The sequence below is a fragment of the Penicillium malachiteum genome (genome assembly GCF_028827825.1).
Source record: "Penicillium malachiteum strain IBT 17515 chromosome Unknown utg000001l:1.0-8184562.0:1.0-8186909.0, whole genome shotgun sequence".
Classification (NCBI taxonomy): Eukaryota; Fungi; Ascomycota; class Eurotiomycetes; order Eurotiales; family Aspergillaceae; genus Penicillium; species Penicillium malachiteum.
In genome coordinates, this window is record NW_026643094.1 from 3,499,981 (window position 1) to 3,512,940 (window position 12,960).

The window sequence follows — 12,960 nt, forward strand, 5'->3', positions numbered from 1 at the left end:
CAAAGTACGTGGTTACTATTTAGCAAGCAAGTGTTGTAATAATGTAATGTACATTTCTTCATAACTTCATCTAGGGATTAAGAATAATGCTAACGATATTTCCAACGCGATCGATTCCTGGGATATAAGGTAACCCAGGGATCGCAAATGCAGACCACGCCCCCTTTTGAGGGGATAAAACACACAAGACATTAGGTGGGCGGGAGTCGTGGTTGGTGGATGCATGGTAGACATGCCATGCCAAATCCAGTTGGATCGTGCTTCATTCCCATAGCCAGAAGCGAAAAGAGCGGTGATCAAAAAAGGAAGATGAGCTCCGTCGAATCCCATTCTCCTTCTGAGTCCACCGCATGTAGTCCGTACTGGGTATCCAGTCGGATTTCATGGATGATTCCATAGAGACACTTCTCTAGTAGTAATCATCCAATGCCGACGCCGGTTTCACCTGCCAGCGGCGAAGGCACAAAAACGAAGGTCAAGCCGAATCCACGGTTCGTGATCCTTCTCTTTCTATGTGCCCATGCAATAAATCATGTCCTCAAAAAAAAAGCAAACAAAGATATCCAATATTCTAATGCACAGCGAGTGTAGTGCAAGCAAAGAGGCGCCGACACTTTTTTTGTTCCCATAAAAAAGTCGTTTCCCAAGTCCCAGACGCCAGTCATAAGCGATCGACACGAATGATAAAAATAATTTTGTGCAACTGCACGAGCCGAAGAAGCGAAAAAAAGGGTGGCTCGTGCAGGAAAAGAGGTCGTAGCGAAAGACATAGGTGAGAAGTGAATAATAAGTGCAGATTGTTCCAAGGGGAACAACCCGATTCTGTACAAGCGAAGGTTTCCAAACAGTGGCGATTGAGACGAGGCACAAAAGAACCCAGGCAGGTGAGCAGGGTCCGCCACCGGAATTAGTATTATGGACGGAGGGGGTTGTCACTCCAGCGGGAGAGTGACGAGGCATGTACAGCCAGAAGGTAAAGGTGACCTTCGGCTCAGAGCGGATGAAATACCGCGCAAACCGGAGGTTTCCAATAGGATTAAAAACCTTTAGGTGTCGAAAATGGTTCGATGCAGATAATGTGTCCCAATATTGTCGTGAAAAAAAGGGTAGAACGCCGTTTCAAAAAGAGTAGATGCAATAATGAACAAGTCGAACACGGATTGATCCAGTGAAACGTCACCGGAATTAGCGACCGGCTTCAATGTCGTGGTTCGAGGTCAGGGTTTCGCTCTCCCAAGCGTAGTGGTCATCCACAGGGCTCAACGAGCCCGAGGAAACGGAGGATGAAGAGCCAACGGTCCACTCATCGCTGTCCAGGTTGAATTCACCATCCAGAGTAGCGAGATCGTAACCGAATTGGCGGGAGGAGTCTCCAACTTCCACGTAGTCGTAATCCCAGCGGAACATCTTGTCGGTCTGGATGCGCGGGAGGAAACGAGTCTTGGCAAAGTAGAATGCCACGGTGGCGAGGAGGCCACCACAGACAAGGTCGACCGCATAGTGGTGAGACAGGTACATGGTCGCCCACCACATCCACAGAGTGTAGGTGATCCAGATGAACTTCAACCGAGGGAAAACGTGGCTCATGAACAAAGCCGCCAAAGTCGAGTCAGCAGCGTGGAGGGATGGGAAAGCGCCAAAGACCACGGGAGACTGTTTGAAGCCGGAGGTGTACAGATCAATTCCGAGCAGCTTGTCGATGCGGGCCAGACCGGCGGGATTTCCCTGCATGGAGTAGTCGGCAGGGCAAGACCGTAAAGGTTCTCGTACCATGGTGGCGAGCATGGGAATGCCAGCTGGATCGTCACGGCCAACATACTGATGTATCCCAGGGTTCGGGCGAAGAGCGGAGTGGTACCCGGAGGGCCGAAGAAGAACAAGATCAGAGAGACGACAAATGGCGCGCCATAATGGCAGAGTCCGTAGGGAATCCAGGCCAAGATATCCAAGACGACATTTTGGTGGGCTGACAGGATGTTGCTAATGTTGGCTCCATACAAGATGTTCTCCATAGCAGGGAGTACTCGGACCCAAATTGCAGGTCGCCAATCGCTCGGAACGAACCTATTACAGCATTTGTTAGCTAATTCCCTTGTCAAAGCGCGTGCATCTCCTCCGTGTTCTTTCACAGTGCGATGCCACCGTGGGCGCGCAATGATAACGTCACGTGGGGGCGAAAATCCAGGGGAGGTTGAAAACATACTGGCAAGCGTAGAAGAAAATGAGCCACCCAGCAATGGGCAAGAAAGGGAGAAAGAATTGCCGTGTGATGGGCATCAATAGAGAGAATAGAAGCAGAGTTGAGATAGCGGTCTTAGCCAGCGGGCCCGGCGATTGCATGACAGTCAGGGAGAAGATGCCGATTATAAGCAGTAGTAGATACTGGAAATCATACATCGTCCATCGGTGGGATTGAAGCGAACGCAGAGTATCGGCTGGAGAGAACGATGTCTGCAAATTGGCGATGGACGAAGTTGGTGATATGCGACTCCGGAGCTTTGAGCGGATCTTGCGGCGCATGCGATGCGGCACCAAGAGCTGGAATGAGCGCCATGGCACCTGGATTTGAAGTTTACCGAACTGATTTTGCGTGCGATCCTTCCATGATGGAAAGGCGTTCATCTTCACGGAATGGATCTCCCTCGGGGAGACTCAAGTAATCACTCGAATGTAGCAGGGGGGGTATGTGAATAAGTTTCGAGGGATACCGCGGGATGAGACGGAAGGAATTCGCAGTAGCGTTCGGGGAAGAAGAGTAAAATCAGCTGGAGATGATCGGCATAGGATAGGAGGTGAGGAGACTGGAAGTAAGGCGCCGAGCCCTGAAGGATAAGTAAGAAAATGAGAAGGGGGGAAATGAGAAAGGATAAGTAAGGATGAAGAAAAGCACCTGGGCAGAGAGAGTGAGGGTGTAAGTAATTTTTCGGTGTATTGGTATTACAAGTGTTTCCAAGTTTGGCGCCGCAAAGTCCATGGCGTCACTAGTTTTCTGGCCCCTATTATACGACATACCCGATTTAGGGAGGTTTGGTTCATACTACATGAGAGTACTATGGCCTATGTTACTCTACCACTTTATGAAATTATTAAACTATTTGAACATTGAATTAATCTCTCTCTCTCTAAGATAATTCTCCTATTTCTTATGCACTTCGTAGAGATATTTACTTAGTATTCTAATACGAGGTCATCCCGACTGTGCCGGGCGGATGCGTCGGAACGGAATCACGGAGACCGAGAGAATGCATGAGAGATCACAACGGGGTTTATGTGATCAAATCCGGTTCAGTATACAGAAACCGAGGTCAAATGAAGTCAACCGATTGATTACCTTTGTTCAAGTCCAAAATTCCATGTTGAAGTGAAACTCATTAAGGTAATGAATCAACACTACTAAACCTAAGTAAGGAATGAGTACGAAAATTATACTCCGTACCAGATATAAAAAGAAAGAGGATCAAAGGGCCAAAAAGACTTGATACACTGCGATGACAATACTCTCAAGGCTGAGTGCTGAATAGAGTATGTTATGTTTTTTTTTCTCTTCATTTTTCATTTGGATCCATGGAACTCAGGGACATTAAGAGCCTTAGGTACACATCAGGGGTGTATTGGGGACACAAATTTCATAAATTTTCAATATAAGATCCATTGTAGAAGACCGATTGGCCCACCCTCCCTTCTACGGCCCCATAGTTCAGACCCAATGGCCAACGGGAGGCGTCAGATCTTCTGGCTCAATTTCGCTTAGCCCACGGTTGTACACGCCGGATTCGTATTACCAGTTGTCCCTGGTGATTTCAAGGGGAGCTTACAGGTACGAAGTACTCGGCATAAACAAATGATTCCCCCAGGGACCAGCATGTCCACGAGTAACTTGCTACTTGCTCATATGTCTAGATGTCTTCTTCGGCATTGCTCAAGTGACAAAATGATCATCGTCGCGGGGAAACCTTGTGGCTTTGCTGTGGCTCAATTTCTTCCCCGAAAGTTCAATAGAGCACTGGCAGGTGCATGTCCCAATAACGGTGCTCTGCACGAATGAAATACATGATCAGCTTGATCAATGTGACACTATACAACACTATCGGTTCTGGTTTAGTCTTGGGCCCCATAAGTAGATGAGGATGTGCATGTCCCCATCAAGAATAAAATGAATTGTCTCAGGAGAGATGCCAGCCTCCCCGTTTCTATTTTCATTTTCAAATCCCTCTCAACGTTTTGAATCTCAAATACAATGTAACTTTTCATGGGGGCCAAATATCTTTCAGGCCGATCATGGCCTAGCTTGTCGCCCCCAGTTTCAGAATACATTGTCGCGCGACTGGGGCCAATCACGGCTTTACAAAGAGGGCCAAAGCTCCGAGTATGATTATCTGCGCGATATATTGAGTAAATTTCCGATCAGGCACTGCATAAAGATCTATCAAGAATCAGAAGAAAAAAACAATGCAAGCTACAAGTTACCAGTGATCTAAGGGTACACGTGTACTCCGCAAATACAACGCCACTACATCATTAACTCCCTCGGCATTCGGGTATTGCGTTGCCGCTTATATCAAACATCTTGAACCAGTACCTGCGCAGTGGGGCTGACCAGGATGATTCTATCAATCAGACCGCTTCAATTCAAGTTTGATATTCTCCGGCACTCGCAGTCTGGTGGTCCATGCTCTTGATCGAGCTAAGTGATTGTGACTAGCGAATGACCCATCAATAATTGTATGATTTCTCTTCAATGGTGGATACTGATCATCTTACCAAGTACCGTTCCTGCTCCTGCATGTCAACTCAGACGGGAAGTGACAGCTTCATATCACACACATTGAACTAATGTTTGCTTCGTATCCATGATATTTCATCTTATCCATGCTCCAGTTGACCTATGTATCCACTGCACATGTGCGAGCAGAGCGTTCAACGGTCATAGCTTTATAGTAGAATCGTTGAGCCAGGGACACATTCATGTCGTGCATTTCTGGATATGATCCATTCAGCCTCACTTTCGCCTAAATCTAAATCCCCCTTGAATCAAGGGCCAATTTGAGTATGTATTTGTCAATCCATACATTTGTGATGAAAGCCCAAACTCGATTTGCATAACAAATAGCAAGCTTTTTCGAATATTGATTTCATTCTATATTTAAGAGCAAGTCAATAATAGGAAGTATCCTTATAGAGTACAACTTGAAGTTGAATGTAGAACAAGTTGATAGCTTACGTTTCAGATATCAACGTTCGCGTACCCGAGACCAATCAGGAGGAAGTAACAACCAGACTAAAATTCCGTATATTTCCTTGAAACATTCATGTCACGAACAATATAATAATCCTCCATGACAGCGTAATACTACAAAGCAAGATACCACCCCAAATTAGGTATGCCTCGTACTCGTAGAGGCTTTCTTCATCAGTCGGATGCTGCCTGGAGTAAAGTGGATCCGGGCCAAGAATGTACATGGCAAGGCTTCCAGCAGGGAGACTGTCCCTCACTTAGTTTGATGAACTGTCAAACTCAAGACGTGTCTGCGCCACATATATGGGTACACGTATGAAGTCAGCATTCGCCCGGAGATATTTGCAAGAATGGTTGAAATCATTGGTATCTTACTGAGATTGGACTGGGGGCCGAGGGGCCGCTTACGGCACATTCAATATGGTTGACTGGTTTATTTTTGGCAGAGATGTCAAGATTGGCGCGTTATCTCGGTAGATTGCCTCGTCTAGGAAATTGTAGTGATCGGATATTACACACGTGCGCGTTTGAATCTATTCTTACCGTGCTCGTGCATACTAGGTAGACGTTATAGAACTTTAACATTATATCACTGGTACTAAGGACAGTGTTCTAAGGTAAAGATCATCCCGACTCAAGGAATATTACCTAGTAGGTAGCGGTGCATAGAGCTTAACTTGGAAATTGCTTCGAATGCACCTAGAAATAGGACGAAATCAGAGATCTCAAACACGTGAGTGCGATTTATCTTGATCGGAAAGAAGTTATTACTCATTCTATACATGCTTCCAAACTTGGTAGCATGTGCCGTCGCGCAAAGAGGGCGCAATTACGCACTACATAGCCCGGGATTTCCGAGCCCACGCAATTCAGATGCATCCATGGATCAAGATAGAAATTACACACTTTCAATTCCAAAATTACAAGTAACAGACTAACCCCGCAGTTCTCATTCCCCAAACGTGCCTCTCAAGTGGCTATGCCAATGGGGCTTGTTCCTCAGCCCCCTTACGGCAGCACAACATCCTGACTTGGCATAACACAGCCAGGATTCTTGACGAGTTTCAGCCCTGCACCACAATCTTGAACATTGAAGCCCAATTCAGGCTCACCGTTTTACCGTCCAAGATATGACGATTGTCAAGAGGCTGACATCCGGTGTAGATCATAGCTTGATATTTTCAACGGGATATGGATTGTCATGCCATATCCCCGCCCTGGTGGGGTATCACTGGCATCTGATTTACCTACATAGGCTTTAAGGCTGGTAAGGTCAACTGCTGGTTTCGTTATGAAATAAAGAGGATAAATAACTTCAAGTTACAATACAGCTCAATGATCGAATACAGGTTGGGTCTAAAGTTTGGAATGGATTGTTTTCAAGGCTGGGTGCATCGCACATCAAAACCCTTACTTGCTAGTGAACATCCACCCACTCATCGGTCGGAATAGGGCAGCATTTGGAGTGTTAGCAGGTCTTCGGCTTTGATCTGACGTGCAATGATGCAAGAGGGGATCTAGCTGGTCATTGAGTCTTTCGACATCCACTGGCAATAATATGACGTAGATTTCAACTTGTCGAGCAACTTTTCGACGCTAAATAGAGAGCTGAGAACTGACAGATGGGCGAGGGAAAGTCTTTGATTCGATAATCTTTCTGAGATCAAATCGTTTAATAAACATGTACCTCAAATATCGGGCTGAACTTGAAGATCATTGATCAGATGGTACACCAATCATGATCCTCTCAGTCTATCTGCACAGTGTGTAGCTCCAGCCCTGGAGGGCTAAACACCGGAATACATAGTACTACATATGTATATTTTCATCTAATAAATTAGATTACTACCTAGTACTAGCCGTGACTCGTACTATGAAGTGGCTTGAAAGGATGTTCAAGGTTCCGAGTCTTCAGATGGATGTCTGTCAAACATTCAGAGTCCGGGGTTATCATCTCAACTTGATGTTAAAGTACTGTAAGTATATAACACTGCATACTAGCTTACTCCGCGCATCTGGACATTACTATTGATCCATGGATGTAGATCAATCATTCATTGAAAAAGTTGAATTCGAGGAATGAACATATATAATCCAAACCTCAGGATCTACTTGATCCCAAAACCTCTCTAGCTAATTAGACCCTATATGAAAAAAGACACTTTGACTCGCTGAACGCCTGGTCCGATCATTGAACATTTGAATCATTCGGATGCCCATATACCCCAACGCCATGACCCATTAAAACTCAGAAACGAATGAAATTTTGGTACAGTCCTTGCTGAGGATTACTCGTGGTCTGGGTGATCTGGTCCTCCATGAGCCAGCATCTGGAAACCCTTCACAAGACCCATGGCAGAGCCAGCCGCAATACCGCCAACAAGGACCATTTGAACTCCACCGATTAAACCCTTGCGAATGTTGCGGCGACCGCGCCAGCCGCTCACAAAGCAGGTTTTGCTATAGCCAAAGAGGAAGAGAGCAACAACCATAGTAGCAATTGACCAGCGCAGAGCAACGAATGCATCATGTGGGCCAACGAAGAAGTAAGGCAGGAGAGGTACGAAACCTCCGATAAAGTATCCCAGGGCAATAGTCAATGCACATATGACAGCGCGTGAACCTGATGGCTCAGGCATTGTGTGGTGGAAGTTCATCAAAAAGGAAGGAAGCATAGGTGAGGCGGAAAGGTGGTGAGTAAGTTGGGAGACCAGCTCGGATGGTAGCTCGTAGGGCTCGAAAATATCGGCGATGGTGCCTGTCACCGAGCCAGGGTCGGTCACTGTTTGGGCTTGGGTTTCCTTGAATGTGGCCTTGTATGATTCTCTGCACATCAAGTCAGTATATTGATCGTCGTTCATGCACTAGGTTTGCTTTTTGGGGGGGTTGTTCCTGGTGCGGGGTGCTTACTCTTCACTTTTGGCTCCTAGATATCCACCGAGTCCCATGGAGATTGCGCCAGCAATGAGCTCGGCCATACCACCAAAGACGACAACTCTGGTATCGCCCAAAGCTGACAGACCAGCTGTCAAAGCAAAGGGCACAGTCATACCATCAGACAATCCAATGATGGCATCGGAGACGGTACGACCATCAATCCAACGACCGGGTTTCTTGTCCCCATTTTGCTTATCGCCGGCCTCAATATCAGAGGTCAATCGAAATTGCTCCTTCTCCTCATCGACAGACGAACTGCGATCGGACAACGGGGAGTAACTAGACATTAGGCCGCTGATTGAAGTAACGGACATTGTAAACAAGGGATGAAAGTAGGAGGTTGAACGAGGACAGGAGTGGAAAAGCAAAAACAACAAAAAATGGACGGACTTAAAAGTGCACTTAGGCAGTTCGCTTGGAAAAGGTTACAATGCTCGTGCGGAGACACAAGCCCATCACAGCCTTTCCAGGCAAAACGTGCTTGGCGTCCTGGTCTAGTCGCTTCAACTCGCAGGATGCAACCACCGGCACGTGCTACGCTGATTCGAGGAGATCACCAGCATGAATGGTTGGAAGTGGAGTCTTCAGTGGGGTCCGTTAGTGCTTAATGATACCATATAACCAATTATATCTTGATTATTGTCAGCGGTGGATCTTGGGTTGACCCACCATCTTCATTTCCATTCGCCAGGCACCACAAAGTCATCACCACCACCACGCGATTAGATTGCATCGAAGCGGAAAACATAGGCTCTAGAAGCTACATGCCAGCAGGTACACGCGATCCGATCATCCGTAGGAATTACCGGAGTACGGAATATCTGCATCTTGCCCCTGATATTACTCCACAATAATGAAAACCATCACGAAATGATTTATTTCACCTGAAAATGCACGCAGGATGGAGTAACCGGAGATGCCGAATAGGTCAGATGCATCCTTATCGGGTGTATTCCCTCCCCCACTTTAACAAGGATGGGGAATCAGTTGCACAGGTCGGGTGTATCGTGCTGAATTCGCCCGCATTGATAGGCTTTAATCTCATTCCCTGGGGGAATTATTTCTTCCCGATATGAGCAATTAGCGTCGGAGGTCGCCCTCGTGCTCACTCTAGCTTCGGTGATAGCTGCTGAGAAGAGAGACAAGGCGCGTGTCCACTTTGCGAAAATATTCAGAGACGGTTGAGAGACGGCAGTTTCCGACAGAAGCCAAGAATATGGACTCATTTTCAAGGCAGTTGCGATCATCTCATAACAGCATGGGCAATGATCTGCTCCACTATAAATTGTCGGGGTTTCCCTGCTGTCTCGTAGACTGCGCGAGATTTGGATTCGGAGCGAATTTTGGAAATAAAACACATCCTCTGAAGATATGAAGTCAGCTTGGACTCTAGCTGCTCTCTCGGCCCTGGTCGCGGGAGCATCGGCTCGCCCGACGGACAACACCCAAGTGTGGACCCAATTGCGCAAGAATGTGAGTGGTGTCAACAGTCAAAGTAAAAAATTACAAAGTACATACACATCTGACAATCAGTCTGAAAACAACAGATCAAGCATGTCATTTACTTGACCCTGGAGAACCACTCGTTCGATAACATTGCGGGATACTGGGACTTCCACCCAGATATTGATAACCTGCGTAACATCAACTTCTGTAATGAGTACACCAACCCCAACTGGACTGTCTATGGAGAGCCATTGGAGATCTGTGCTGCGCCATACGAGACCGAGGTTCCCCTGACAGATCCCGACCACAACTTCGCCGGTGTCAGCTATGAGATCTTCCGCAAGTGGAACCCCACCAACGATGATGAGCCTACCATGCAAGGCTTCATTGAGCGTCAATCCGAGAAGTACAGCGAGACTCCTGGTGATGCCTCCTTCGTCATCAAGGCTTATGACGAGAAGAAGACGGCTCTGCTTGCTGAGCTGGCCAAGAACTTTGCCTTCTTCGATTCCTACGTATGTTGAACGAGATATAGGCAATACAGGGAACATTGCTAACAGGATCATGCAGCACGCGGAACATCCCGGCCCAACCAATGTCAACCGCCAGTTTGCGACTTCAGGATCATCCTGTGGCTTCGTTGACAACACCGACCAAGCTGCTGGCTGGTATAACAATGTGACGGGTACTACCTGTGCCACATCAATCTTCGAGTCCTTGACCAACAAGAACATCACCTGGAAGAATGTATGAAATAACCTGACTTGGTTTGAATAGTTCAACAGCTAACGATGGGATCAATAGTACTACGAGACTGATATCATTGACGCATACATGTACAAGGTCAGTTTTAGAGCATTCGCGGCACATTTTGATCTGTTACTAACCCTGTGCAGTGGGTTCAAGACAACGCCATGGACCAGCTGGTTCACGCAGACGAATTCTACGATGATCTCGAGAAGGGCACTCTGCCCACCTTCTCTTACATCAACCCGGAATGCTGCACCATTGACTCCATGCACCCAACTAGCCCCATGGCCTCTGGTGAGCAGATGATCAAGCATCTGTACGATGCTATCCGTCGCTCCCAGTACTGGGACAACGCGTAAGCCTGGAGTCCACATTCAATGAATGCTATATTGCAAATTCTGACCAGACTCATCACAGCCTTTTGATCATCAACTTCGATGAGCACGGTGGTTTCGCTGACCACGTTCCCCCTCCTATGAACATTCCCCAGCCTGAAGATGGTATCACTTTCAACGGTACCTCTGACGGCCACAACGTGACCTACGACTTCACCCGTCTTGGAGTTCGGTACGTTTCTTAAAGTCTGTTTACGAGTCCCCGATGCTAACCTCGATTCTATAGCGTTCCTGCTTTCCTGATCTCCCCCTACCTTACTGCCAACACCCTCATCCACGACCAAGGCACCATGTATGCCACCGACTCTGCTTACACTCACAGCTCTATTCTGCACTTCCTGCAGGAACTCTGGAGCCTGGAGGGTCTTAACAACCGTGTGCAGTGGGCCAAGACTTTCGAGTCCATCTTTACCACTGAGGGTCGCACTGACACTCCTGAGACTCTGACTACCCCGACCTGGGGAGGAGGTATTGGACAGCCAGAGCCAGAGTCTTTCTACCTGCTGAACCAGGACTACAGCTACTACGCTGACATGTAAGATATGTCAAAGTTGACGATATACGGAAAGGGAAGACGAATGGATCATTCCCGAGATGTAAACATGAACTTTATGGCAAAATATCTAATAGGAGTGTAACTCCATGATAATTAATATAACCACGATGTTATGTTGAGAAAATGCTTTAATTCAGATGTCTGTACCATGTTCAAAGATAGCGAGCGAAGCGTAAAACAATAAATTCAAGATGGCAATGCCATCGCAAGATCTCCACCAAGAAGATGTTTGTAGCATATGCGCAGGGATCTCGGGGTATAAGGCATGATCATTGTCATAACGCGTTTAGCAGAAAGCATGAGTCTGAAGACAAACGCATGATGAGAAGAAAAAGTAAGAAGAAGGAGAAAAGGAAAAATATGAAAGGACGAAATGCGAAAAGAATAAGGCTTCATCTGTAGATCCCGGCCTAAGTGTGAAATGCAAAGCTTGCATCGACAGTAGAAGTGGATATCCAGATCGGAGAGTGATAATCGAGAGGGTTCTGCAGGGACCTAGCTTGGTCTAGTCGCTCGATAGCTGGAACCGTACCCAATCACGGGTAAGCGTAGGATGCTTAATTCGAGTGCCTAACCCAAAGTACAAATTAGTCCTGAATCAATCAAAGAAACAAAAAAAAAGAAAATCACATCCGAAAGTACAAAGCGGGGAGAACGTACGGCTTGCGCTTCTCAACATGAGCCTCCGTGCTCGCACCCGAAGAACCAGTCATATCCCAGAGTCGACTCTTGTACGCAGGGAAGGAAGTATGATTCCACATGTTCACGAGTACACTAGAAACAGAAGATTAGCTCAGTCCCTCCAAGTATCTGGAAATCCCATCGTCCAACGCAGGAACCGTTTCCAGCAAACACAGTGTAACATACCTCTGACTCCGATCCTTATACTCCTCATCCTGCATCTCCTTAACCTCAACTTTCATTCCATCCTTCGTAAAAACCATATGCTTGCGCTCCATCTTCTCGCGCGTATTCTTGCTCACATCTTGAGCGATAGTGTACGCAACGTACCCGACCACAGCGAGAATAGTCACGAAAACTAGGAGCAGAGCGAGAGGAACGAAGTTTTCCAGCGCCATTTTTTAGGGTGGCAGGTTCGAAGTTATGAGTTGAGTTGAGTCGGGGAACTTTGGTGTGGCTTTGTCTGAGGGGCGATCGAGGTGGAGACGAATCACGATTTTAACGGTGTGCGCGTACTTTTCTCCGTGAGCGCCAAGTGAATCGGGAAAAGGATAGTTGGCGTTTAAGGGTATTACTGTGAGAGAAGAGACGAAAGGGAAATGTATTCTTTTCAGGTTGAAACGGTCTTTTGGGGTCCAAATGGAATTGAGATCAGCTATATAATAGAATCGGGGCTTACTTTAACCCCCCCCGCGACGTTGTGTGGCGGTGCGTCTCTCACTTGTTTCCTTTTTGGGATAAAGGTGGCTTTGCCTTGTTAGGAATGACCTATTTATATGTCACATGCGGGTGTGCATACTCCAGGTACATATTTAGCAAAAGATTCTATCTAGGATCATTGTCGAATCTGCAGGTGGTACCAGGGAAATAATTGCTGCATCAGTTCAAGTTGGGGTAATTGCTTACATCCACTGGCATCTGATCAGATCCAGTCTGGCAAGGTTCCGAGTCTCACGAGG

General features: G+C 46.9%; 4 protein-coding genes across 4 annotated transcripts; 1 reads left to right on the forward strand and 3 right to left on the reverse strand.

Annotated features, from left to right (window-relative positions):
* Positions 1 to 1,185: 1,185 nt before the first annotated feature.
* N7483_001321 (phosphatase PAP2 family protein) lies at positions 1,186 to 2,622 on the reverse strand (the record flags this gene model as incomplete). The annotated part of the gene is made up of 3 exons (XM_057084758.1): positions 1,186 to 1,796; positions 1,820 to 2,064; positions 2,204 to 2,622. The coding sequence occupies 3 exons, from the start codon at positions 2,620 to 2,622 to the stop codon at positions 1,186 to 1,188; spliced, it is 1,275 nt and encodes a 424-aa protein (XP_056950907.1).
* A 4,902-nt stretch (positions 2,623 to 7,524) lies between these two features.
* On the reverse strand, positions 7,525 to 8,487 carry N7483_001322 (VIT1/CCC1 transporter family protein; the record flags this gene model as incomplete). Its single annotated transcript, XM_057084759.1, has 2 exons — positions 7,525 to 8,062; positions 8,147 to 8,487. The coding sequence occupies 2 exons, from the start codon at positions 8,485 to 8,487 to the stop codon at positions 7,525 to 7,527; spliced, it is 879 nt and encodes a 292-aa protein (XP_056950908.1).
* A 1,057-nt stretch (positions 8,488 to 9,544) lies between these two features.
* On the forward strand, positions 9,545 to 11,303 carry N7483_001323 (uncharacterized protein; the record flags this gene model as incomplete). Its single annotated transcript, XM_057084760.1, has 7 exons — positions 9,545 to 9,646; positions 9,721 to 10,134; positions 10,190 to 10,366; positions 10,424 to 10,462; positions 10,516 to 10,724; positions 10,787 to 10,936; positions 10,991 to 11,303. 7 exons carry the CDS (start codon positions 9,545 to 9,547, stop codon positions 11,301 to 11,303), a joined length of 1,404 nt encoding a protein of 467 aa, XP_056950909.1.
* Positions 11,304 to 11,946: 643 nt separating this feature from the next.
* On the reverse strand, positions 11,947 to 12,399 carry N7483_001324 (uncharacterized protein; the record flags this gene model as incomplete). Its single annotated transcript, XM_057084761.1, has 2 exons — positions 11,947 to 12,094; positions 12,188 to 12,399. 2 exons carry the CDS (start codon positions 12,397 to 12,399, stop codon positions 11,947 to 11,949), a joined length of 360 nt encoding a protein of 119 aa, XP_056950910.1.
* Positions 12,400 to 12,960: the final 561 nt, after the last annotated feature.